Raw genomic sequence first — 11,003 nt, forward strand, 5'->3', positions numbered from 1 at the left:
CTCTTCATCATCGTGCGCGGGCCTCTCACCATCGCAGCCTCTCCCGCCGCGGAGCACAGGCTCCAGACGCGCAGGCTCAGCAATTGTGGCTCACGGGCCCAGTCGCTCCGCGGCATGTGGGATCCTCCCAGACCAGGGCTCGAACCCGTGTCCCCTGCATTGGCAGGCAGACTCTCAACCACCGCGCCACCAGGGAAGCCCTCTTTGGTTTTTTTTGATGGGTTTGAGCAAAGCTCTTGAACCCGCCTCTCTCCTCTGAGTCCTTCCTCCTCATGGGCTGGGGGTAATGTGAGGTAATGGTTCTGAAGTGTCACCTCTGACACGTCACCCAACTGTTTAAAACCCTCCCTCGCTCCCACTGCCCTTGATGTAAAGACCAAGCTCTGCTTTGTGGCCTCAGGGCTTCTGGTGCTCACAGACTTCCTCCCTGATCTGGCCTCTGCAGATGCTGGTTGCTCGGCACCTGGAACACTGCTCCTCAACTCTTTTTGTTGTCGTTAGTTACTTTGTTGTAAAATAAACACATAAGAGTATCAAAACATAGGATTTGGACTTCCCTGGTGGCGCAGTGGTTAAGAATCTGCCTGCCAATGCAGGGGACATGGGTTTGAGCCCTGGTCTGAGAAGATCCCACATGCTGCAGAGCAACTAAGCCTGTGCTCCACAACTACTGAAGCCTGTGTGCCTAGAGCCCGTGCTCTGCGACAAGAGAAGCCACCTCTATGAGAAGCCTGCACACCGCAACGAAGAGCAGCCCCCGCTTGCTGCAACTAGAGAAAGCCCGTGCGCAGCAACGAGGACCCAACGCAGCCAAAAATAAATAAATTTTTTTTAAAAAGTAGGATTTAATGAATGGAAAGATGAACCCTGTGTACCAGCCCCCAGGGTAGAAGGTGGAACACATACCAGTATCCTGAAGTCCCTGTCCCACCCCCTCCTTCTCTTCCTTGGTCACCTGCCTTCTGAGTCCCAGCTCTTTCCCCAGGAGAACTTCACCTGACTTGTCCCCTGGGTCCCAAGAGCCCTTGGGCTCATCCTGCCCGGTATGGCCCCATCACCCTGCATCCTCCTCATTGCTACGAGGGCCAGAAGCCCCGCTCTCCTGGCACAGGTGTGTGCCCAGCCCAGGGCCTGGCACAGGGCAGCTGCTCCATAAACGTGACTACTGTTGGCTCTCCGTACCCATGGGTTCCACAGCCACAGGTTCTGCATCTGTGGGTGCAACCAACCTCAGATTGAAAATACTAAAAAAAAAAGAAAAAAATCCAGAAAATTCCAAAAAGCAAAACTTGGATTTGCCATGCACCAGCAAATTATTTATTTAGCATTTACATTGTACTAGGTGTTATAAGTAATCTAGAGATGATTTAAGGTGCAGGGGAGGATGTGCTTAGGTTATATGCAAATACTGTGCCCTTTTATATAAGGGACTTGAGTGTCTAGATTTTGGTATCTGCATAGGTCCTGGACCTAATCTTTTGCAGATTCTGAGGGACAACTCATTATCCTCCCAGCAGCTGCCATTTACCGAGCAGCACAGCGAGCCTGGTGCTTCACTCACATTTCTTCACCTCTGGTAGCTCATTTGATCCTGATGTCTCCATCTGCTCGGCCGAAAAGGAAACTGAGCCTGGGGAGGTAGAGGGGCTTGCCCCGGTCACTAAGCAAGGTTAGGGTGGAGCCGGGATTTGAACCCCAGTCAGCCTGAGCCCAGCCATGCCCGTAGCCTGTTCTTTGTGGCCTCCCCAGGAGGGTGAAAGGACGAACAAGTGAAGAAGGGCAAGTGAGGCTACAGCATGGGCTTTAGGTGTGCAGGCTTCAGTAGCTGTGGCGTGTGGGCTCAGTCATTGTGGCTCGAAGCCTCAGTAGTTGTGGCTCAGGGGCTCTAGAGCGCAGGCTCAGTAGTTGTGGCGCACAGGCATAGTTGCTCTGTGGCATGTCATGTGGGATCTTCCCGGACCAGGGGTTGAACCCCTGTCCCCTGCATTGGCAGGCGGATTCTTGACCGCTGCACCACCAGGGAAGTCCTTGGCTTGATTTTGATTAAGAAATCAAGAAGAGGCTCGGCTTGAGCGCCAGACCCCACTCCCAGCCCTGGACTGAGCGGTAACTGACAGCCCTGTCAGGTTTTTCCAGGCAGCAGAGCTGGGGTGGCCTCTGTCTGGGAAGACGCCAGCCCCTGCACACACCCAGGCTCTGGAATTGTGGAATCAGGCCGCCTCCTTGCTATGCCTGGGGCCAGACGTGAAGCCTCTCCAAGCCTCAGTCCCCTACTGTGTCAATGGGCGTGTCCTGGGGACATCACGAGCTGATGCCAGCGGCCATCAAAAGTGTCAGCAAGGGCCAGCCCTCATCTTCAGCTTCGTTGTCAACTTTTACATATGAGGAAACTGAAGCTCGGGGAGGTTAAGGCACAGCCAAGGGTCATCCTAGCAAATTCTCTTTAAGACTTAATGAAAATAGTTTAAAAAAAGATTATAAAAATGGGAGTTCCCTGGCGGCCTAGTGGTTAGGATTCCAGCCTTTCAGTGCCATGGCCCGGGTTCAATGCCCGGTCGGGGAACTAAGATCCTGCAAGCCGTGTGGCATGGCAAAAAAAAAAAAAAAAAAAAGAAAGAAAAGACTATAAAAATGACTCATGCTAGTTGTAGAAAAAACTAAGATGATGCAAAAAGAAAGAAAAGACTATAAAAATGACTCATGCTAATTGTAGAAAAAACTAAGATGATGCAAAAAGAAAGAAAAATTGTCCCCAACGCCACCCTGTTCACATTTTGGTGAACATCCATCCAATGCCCCCTCTGCCTGTGGTTCTCATAAATGGCATCAACCTGCCCCTGCTGCTCTGTGTCCGTTCCACTCTGCCAGGCTCTTGGGCACATCACTGATCTGAGCCTCAGGATTCATATCTGTAAAGTGGGCACAATACTGGACCATCCCTCATAGGACTGTATGAATAAAAGAGTTGATCCACGTTAGATCAGCCCTGGCACGTACTAGCTTTCCACGTCCGTGAATTACATGTGTGTCTGCAAACTGTGTCGTAAGCCCCAGCTAAGCCTCGCAGTCCCAGAGAGTGAAGAATTCCTCCTGTGTGCTGACCATCTCCGTTCCTGGCAGCATTAGTGCTATACACTATTTATTGCCTGATTGTGTTACATGAACGAGCTCATTGACTCCTCCAGAGTAGCCCCAAGTGTGGGGCTGTAGCTTCTCCCGTTTCACCAGTGAGGCCGATGATTGCGGAGATCTGAATCTTTGGCGGCTGGCTCGACCTCACACCCTAGCGCATCCTTCCAAAGTGAGCTCCTTCTGTGGCATGTGCACATCTTCTGGAAGGCGGTCGGCGCTCAGTAACGAGCTGGTGTGAGACATTGCTGGGCGCCCCTGGTGTTGCATCCCTCCGGGACCTGCCCTGGGCGCTGCAGAGGTGTGTGGAGGCGGGCACAGGACACTTCCTGCCCCATTCCCTCCATGACTGCTACTCAGGGATTGGCCTTGGCCCAGCCTTGGTGTGTCCCTCATGCACAGGCCAGCTTGCCCCTGTGGGTCTAGTCCAGCTGCGTCTTGGGGCCTCTCCCACAGCCAAAACAGGCTCTCCTTGTCCCCCCCAGAGCCCCAAAGGCTTCCTGGAGAGCTACGAGGAGATGCTGAGCTACGCCCTGCGGCCGGAGACCTGGGCCACCACACGGCTGGAGCTGGAGGGCCGAGGGGTGAGTTGTTTGCACTGAGCCTCGGTGTCCTGGGGTCCCCCGCACCTGAGATCCTTGAGCCGGGTGGAGGTGCCTGTAGGAGCTCTGCCTTGATTCCGAGGCTCTGAGATGGCCCCATGGCTGCTAGAAGCCCCCATTCCTGCCCTGCCTGCCCCAGGCCCCTCCTCACACCGCCTGGTGTGCCTGCTCGGCCGGTGTTCCCACCCAGCCCCTACACACCCTTCCCCGCTCTGCCCTCAGAGCACTGCTGCCCCCCGCAGGTGGTGTGCATGAGCTTCTTCGACATCGTGCTGGACTTCATCCTCATGGACGCCTTCGAGGACCTGGAAAACCCCCCGTCCTCGGTGCTCGCCGTCCTGAGGAACCGCTGGCTGTCGGACAGCTTCAAGGAGACGGTGGGTGGCCGCCCCACTCCCAGACCCCACGCGTGCACCTGGACCCCACATCCCTCCGTCCCTGGCTTTGGGCACCAAGGCTGGCTCCGCACCCATCAGGGGGCGGTCACGCCCCTGGGATGCTGCCCGCCGCTGTGACCCAGGGCTGCTGGGCACGCCAGTCTCCTGCCCTGGAGAACTTCCCCCAGACCCCCTTGCTCTCCTCTGGCCAGTGTAGCGCGGAGGGACGTGCACTTCCCTCCTGCACTGTGGTTTCACTTAGGCAGTCTACTCATTTCTGGGCTGCCATTCATTCTGTTCCATTTGAATGCATTAAATAAGTTAAAATACGGGAAAGAAAAAAGAGGTACAGCAGGAGAGCATTGAGCACAGGGCCCCTGCAAGGGCAGCCGTGCTGTGTGCCGTGGGGGTGGTCTGGAGAGGGGTGGGGCTGGTTTTTTATAGGCGGTAACCATGGATCTCCACAATCACTGAGTGAGGTGGGGCTGCTGAGTCATGGCCATTTTACAGGGGAGGAACCTGAGGCCCAGAGAAGACTGCTGGCCAGTCCAGGGAGCCGCCCAGAAAGGGTGAGAGTCAGGATTCAGATTTAGGTGCGCCTGACTCCTAATTGAGGGCAGGGAGACGACAGAGCTCAGACAGCCGTCCCCACCTCCCTGCTTGGGGTGGGATGAGCTGTGGGTAAGGGCCTGGTCCCGGACTGGGGGTGGCTAGCGGCTGCCGGCCCGGCCTGTTAGTCTGACCCCCCGGGGGTTCCCATCTTTGATTTAGGCCCTGGCCACTGCTTGCTGGTCTGTCCTGAAAGCCAAGAGGAGGCTGCTGATGGTGAGTGAGCTGACAGGGCCCCTGGGGAGTGCCACGCGGGGGCCTTGGGTGTGGTGCCCGGCTCAGCTGACCCTCCATTTGGCGTGTGCTGGACCCTGGTCTAGGGGCAGGACGTGCGGGGTGGGCAGAGGAATGGGGCTCGTGCAGGGAGGTCTTACTGAGCCCCCAGGCCCTGCCGCACCTTTTGGCCTTGGTCACAGCACCGGCCACCTGTCCTGCCCTTACCGTTCCCTTGACCAGGAGGGCCTCAAAGGCACACGTAGATCTGTTTCATCTTCCCACCCAGGGCCCAGCACAGAGCAGGCCACTGTGAAATGTCAAAGGAATCAAAAGCGGGGAAAGGGTGTCTTCAGAGGGAGGAAGGGCACGTGTAGAGCAGTGGTGGTTGGCTTGGTGGAGGCACCCGGGCGGGGCAGGATGCTGCCGGGGGCAGACAGAGCCTCCCTCCCGCCCATCGCCCATCGGGCTGCATTATCTGCTCTCCCAGGCGGCGACTGGCTGCACTATCTGGGCTGCTGCGATCCATTGTTCCCCTCTGCCAGCCCGGCTCTGCTGCCCAGCTGATACCAGCTGCCACTGCCACATGCTCTGGGCACTTCCTGTGCTGAGCGCACCCCGGGCCCCTCGTGCAGCCCTCACCACAGCCCCGAGGTTGCCCCTATTCTGCAGAGGTGAAAACCAGGGCTTCGAAAGCCCCAGTCATGGGAATTCCCTGGTGGTCCAGTGGTTAGGACTCGGCACTTTCACTGCCGGGGCCTGGGTTCAATCCCTAGTCGGGGAACTAAGATCCTGCAAGCCGCGTGGCGTGGCCAAAAAAAACAAAAAGCCCCAGTCGCTTGCCCGGCATCACCTAGCAAGGACAGTAACGAGCCGGGCCTCCCTCTGAAGCCCCGGCTCTTAGTACGACCCCAGGGCCTGGCTGCCTCACCCTGCCTGGGTCCCGGCCCTCAGCCTTGCCACCCTCCACAGGTGCCTGATGGCTTCATCTCCCATTTCTACTCCGTATCGGAGCACGTTAGCCCCGTCCTAGCCTTCGGCTTCCTCGGACCCAAGCCTCAGCTCTCTGAAGTCTGTGCTTTCTTTAAGGTAAACAGGGAGCTCGCTGTCTGAGAGCTCGTGCTTCTCCTTCCACTGGGAGCCTGACCTGGGTGGGTCCAGAGGAAGCCCCGGGAGGGCAGGAGCCGAGGACAGAAGGGGCTGGGTCAGGGCTCCAGTGGTGAAGGAGGCGGCTTTGGGTGGCCCGGAGGACCTCAGCGCGGGGGAGCAGGGGCCCTGGCCCAGGCCTAACGCCCTCCCTCTCCCCCAGCACCAGATCGTGCAGTACCTGAGGGACATGTTCGACCTGGACAACGTGCGCTACACATCGGTGCCGGCGCTGGCGGACGACATCCTCCAGCTGTCCCGGCGCCGCAGCGAGATCCTGCTCGGCTACCTGGGGGCGCCGGTGGCCAGCAGCATTGGCCTGAACGGTGTGCTGCCCCGAGAGAACGGGCCCCCAGGGGAGCTGCAGTAGTGGTGGGTGTGGACCTGGGAGGGGTGGCTGGCTGGTCCTCATTCACGTGGGTGATGGCAGAGAGAAGGCCTTGGGGGTGGCATTGGAGGCCTGGGTGTCTAGCCGTCAGCAGTGGCAGAGCCCAGGCCATGGTGGCCAAGGGTGCTCGCCCCTGACCTCGCCCCCACCCCAACCTCCATCACCTGGGAATCCCCGAGGCCCAGGGGATAAACTTTCTCGGAGCGGCGTGGAGCCCCGAGGGGCCCGCCTCAGCTGTTCATGGGAAAGCAGAGGCTGGACCAGTGGCCAGTGGGGCCTGAGGCGTTGTGAGGAGAATCAGGACAGGCAGAGATGGGATGCCCCGGGGGTGGGTGCCCAAAACCTCCCGCCACCCCGGGGCTGCTGAGTGGGGCTGGGAGGGTGGAGATGAAAGAGGGGGTGGCCGGGCTCTGCGGCGAAGGAACCTGGGCTGGACGGTCTCAGATCCAGGCATCTGCCCGGCCAGTCCTGACGGCCCGCTGCCACCCGAGAGAATGTGCTGCTCCAGAGATGGAGGGTGGGAGCCACAGAGTGTGGCCGGGGGGCACCTTGGTGGGCGGCGGGCCTGGGCCATCCAGAGGCGGGCCCGCTTTCCTTGCGCTCACGTCAGGGCGGGGACCAGGCCCTTGGACAAACCCAAGCACTGAACCGGGACACCATCCTTAGGCATACCCTGCCTAAGACCGTCATTTCTCCTCCCACCTACCTCTGCCACCACCAAAGACGGAGGAGGTGGGGCTGGTCCCCTCGCCCCTGCCCCGCCCTCTGTGAGCCCGGAACTCCCTGGCTGGTGCTAGGCACTGAGCTGGAGGCTCTGACCCGGGGTGCCCAGGGGCCACATCAGGGGAGGTTAGAGGATGTAGGCGGCTGGACCAGCATCAGGACAAGAAACTTGCCCGGCACTTTGCCTTCAACTCGATGACAAACGCTCTCAAGCCATGTAGCGGTGCACAGCCCGCCTCCCCGCTGGTCCTGCAGAGGAAGGCCGGCCGGCATTTGTAGACGCACTTCTCTTACAGTGTTTTCACCTGAGGTGGGCTGTTTTATTTATTGCCTTAACACTTTATTTTGAGGTCTGCCCCTTTCCAGGTGGAGAGGCCTACAAGACAAACAGACTCCTGGTTCTCCACACTCTGGAGTCGGGACTGGCTCAGACGGGGCCGGTGGGGGGGCACCCTCCCCTGAATGGCAAAGGGGGGCAGGGCGGGGGGTGGTCTGGCCCTTGGGGGCGGGAAGGAGGGGGGATGGGAGAGGGCCCACTATCTCTGAGCCCAGTCCCTCCCCAACGTGGTCCCTCCTGCCCCCCAGACTGTAAGACCGCTGTGCACTAACCATGCTTCTGGCTCCAAACCCACTTCTCTGGAGTCGCTGCCCTGGACAGAGCAGCCACCTGGGCGGGAAGGACCTGGGCAGCCCCTCCATCCTGACATTCCGTTCATTTGCACTTCCCCGCGCTGTGAATGTAATCTTGCGCCTGGGCCCCCCCGGCTGCTCTGATTTGCTCCCGAATCACAGAGAAGTGGCATTTTCATTTTGTCTTTGTTTACACGTCCATGCACTGCCTCTGGCACTTGATTTGTTGCAGCTTCCCACTTTTGTATGGTAGGGCGTGTGCACATCGACTCCGAGTCAAATAAATGATTTAATGATTTCCTTCCACACTGCCGTGCACGTGTGGCTGTTGCTTCCTGGGGGCCTGCTCTTCGGGGTGCAGTTTGGGGGATGCTCCAGGAGGGCAAAGGTGGAAGGCAGCCTGGTGGGAGCTATGAGCCGCTCGCCAGCCTGGCAGGGCCACGTGTCCCTCGGGTGAAGGTGGGGAGGGTGCCACTGCAGCGCTTAAGGGCATAGATGTGGGCGGGGCAGCCTGGGAGTGGATCCTGCTCGGGCAGCATCTAGGTAAGGTCGCTTAGCTCAGGGGCCTCCTTGTCCACAACTCTTAAGATACAGGCAGGGGACCTGGCAGGGGTGCAGACTCAGCCTTTCAGTCACTGTAAATGGCTGAGTGGGTTAGAGCCAGCGGGGAGGGCTGGAGCAGGAATGGAGCACATCTGAGCTTACCAGGTGTTCAGAAGCTTTCATGGGCAGTCAGACATCACAAAGTTTATTTGAAAGGTGCAGTAATCCCCTCTATGGGCGGGGGATACATTCCAAAACCCCCAGTGGAGGCCTGAAACCACGGATAGTACTGAACCCTATATAGTCTACGTTTTTTCCTATATATACATACCTATGATAAAGTTTATTTATTTATTTATTTATTTTTTGGCCCCACTGTGTGGCTTGCGGGATCTTAGTTCCCCCAACGAGGGACTGAACCCACACCCTCGGCAGTGAAAGCACGGAGTCCTAACCACTGGACCGCCAGGGAATTCCTAAAGTTTAATTTATATAAATCAGGCACAGTAAGAGATTAATGACAAGAACAATGGAACAATTATAACAATATACTGTAATAAAAGTTATGTGAATATGGTCTGTCTCAAAATATTGTACAAATTTAATGCCTTTTCCATCTCAACTAATCACTTATCACACACTGGCTGTAACTTTTGCAGCTTGAGGTGCAACAGCAAAACTAGCACAAATTTCTTTTTCCTTCTTCATAATTTCATGGATAAAAGATTTGTTCTTACTGTAGATCTCAGCAACCTCAGTACATGATTTTTTTCCTCTCCTAACCAAGTTGAAAACTTTCACTTAAAGGAAGCGCCTGGGGCTTCCCTGGTGGCGCAGTGCTTGAGAATCTGCCTGCTAATGCAGGGGACACGAGTTCGAGCCCTGGTCTGGGAAGATCCCACATGCCGCGGAGCAGCTGGGCCCGTGAGCCACAATTGCTGAGCCTGCGTGTCTGGGGCCTGTGCTCCGCAGCAAGGGGGGCCGCGATGGTGAGAGGCCCGCGCACAGCGATGAAGAGTGGCTCCCACTTGCCACAACTAGAGAAGGCCCTCGCACAGAAACGAGGACCCAACATAGCCATAAATTATAAATAAATAAATAAATAAAAATTAAAAAAAAAAAAAAGGAAGCGCCTGACAGCTTCTCTTTGTCATATCTGGACTGCCAGCATCGCTACTCTTGTGCTGGGTGACCATTATTTAGTAAAATAAGGATTGCTCACACACAAGCACTGTGATACTGTGGTAGTCATTCTGATAACCCAGATGGCTATTAAGTGACCAAAGGGCAGGTAGTGTATGCAGCATGGGTACGCCGGACAGAGGGATGATTCGCATCCCAGGGGACAGAGCAGGATGGCTCGAGATGGCTCGAGATTTCATCATGCTACTCAGAACGGTGCGCAATTTAAAATTTATGAATTGTTTATTTCTGGAATTTTCCATGTAATATTTTCGGACCATGGTTGACTGAGGGTGAGTGCAGTCTCAGAAAGCAAAACTGGATAAGCAGGGACCACTGGACGTTTTAAAAATTTTCTGTGCTTTTGAAAATTTTTAATGTATAGAAAAGTTTCTCTAGTTGCAGCGAGCAGGGGCTACTCTTCATTGCGGTGTGCGGGCTTCTCATTGCGGTGGCTTCTCGTTGCGGAGCGTGGGCTCTAGGCACGCGGGCTTCAGTAGTTGTGGCACACGGGCTCAGTAGTTGTGGCTCATGGGCTCTAGAGCACAGGCTCAGTAGTTGTGGTGCGCGGGCTTAGTTGCTCCGCGGCATGTGAGATCTTCCCGGACCAGGGCTCGAACCCGTGTCCCCTGCATTGGCAGGCGGATTCTCAACCACTGTGCCACCAGGGAAGCCCACTGATAGGGTTTTGACATGAGTCTGCAAGCAATTGATTTATTACAGTCTCTGTGCAGTCAAACCTCTCTGCTAATCTGTATTTGCAGCCGCTCCCCAGCACTTGCATCACCGCCTCAACTCCACCTCAGATCATCAGGCATTAGATTCTCATAAGGAGCCTGCAACATAGATCCCTCGCATGCACAGTTCACAGTAGGGTTCGTGCTCCTATGAGAATCTAATTCCGCCACTGATGTGACAGGTGGTGGAGCTCAGGCGGTAATGCAAGCGATGGGGAGCAGCTGTAAATATAGATGAAGCTTCACGCACTCACCCACTGCTCACCTCCTGCTGTGCAGCCCGGTTCCTAACAGGCCATGGACCGCTACCGGTCCATCACCCAAGGGTTGGGGACCCCTGTTTTATAGAGTATTTCCATCACCCCAAAAGACCCCTTGTGCTCAACTGCAGTGAATCCCCCAGCCCCAAGGCCGCCACCAATTTACTTTCTCTCATGACTTGGCTTTTCCAGACATTTCCTGTAAAAGGAGTCATACAACATGTGATCTTTTGTGCTTGGCTTCTTTACATAGAATGTTTTTGAGATTCATCCCTTTTATGGCATGTATCAGTATTTTTTTTTAAACTTTTTTTTTTCCTTAATTTTTATTTATTTATTTATTTTTAGTTTATGGCTATGTTGGGTCTTCGTTTCTGTGCGAGGGCTTTCACTAGTTGTGGCAAGTGGGGGCTACTCTTCATCGCTGTGCGCGGGCCTCTCACTATCGCGGCCTCTCTTGTTGC

At 56.0% G+C, this 11,003-nt stretch overlaps 1 protein-coding gene and 1 non-coding gene across 5 annotated transcripts in view; both read left to right on the top strand.

The window, feature by feature from the left end:
- The window catches only part of MIGA2 (mitoguardin 2), a 28,657-nt gene extending 20,534 nt beyond the window's left edge, over window positions 1-8,123 (top strand). For 3 of the 4 annotated variants that reach the window (XM_057549002.1, XM_007194527.3, XM_057549004.1), the window contains 5 exons: window positions 3,615-3,713; window positions 3,974-4,108; window positions 4,880-4,933; window positions 5,903-6,019; window positions 6,240-8,123. In XM_057549002.1, coding sequence (XP_057404985.1) covers window positions 3,615-3,713; window positions 3,974-4,108; window positions 4,880-4,933; window positions 5,903-6,019; window positions 6,240-6,446 — 612 coding nt within the window. In that variant the 3' untranslated portion in view covers window positions 6,447-8,123. The remainder of the gene's footprint in view (window positions 1-3,614; window positions 3,714-3,973; window positions 4,109-4,879; window positions 4,934-5,902; window positions 6,020-6,239) is intronic. The other variant, XM_057549003.1, reaches the window with a different exon arrangement.
- Window positions 5,643-5,714, top strand: TRNAE-UUC (transfer RNA glutamic acid (anticodon UUC)). Its single transcript has one exon. It is a non-coding gene; the product is annotated as a tRNA-Glu (tRNA).
- Window positions 8,124-11,003: the final 2,880 nt, after the last annotated feature.

Source organism: Balaenoptera acutorostrata, chromosome 6, assembly GCF_949987535.1.
Source record: "Balaenoptera acutorostrata chromosome 6, mBalAcu1.1, whole genome shotgun sequence".
Taxonomy (NCBI): Eukaryota; Metazoa; Chordata; class Mammalia; order Artiodactyla; family Balaenopteridae; genus Balaenoptera; species Balaenoptera acutorostrata.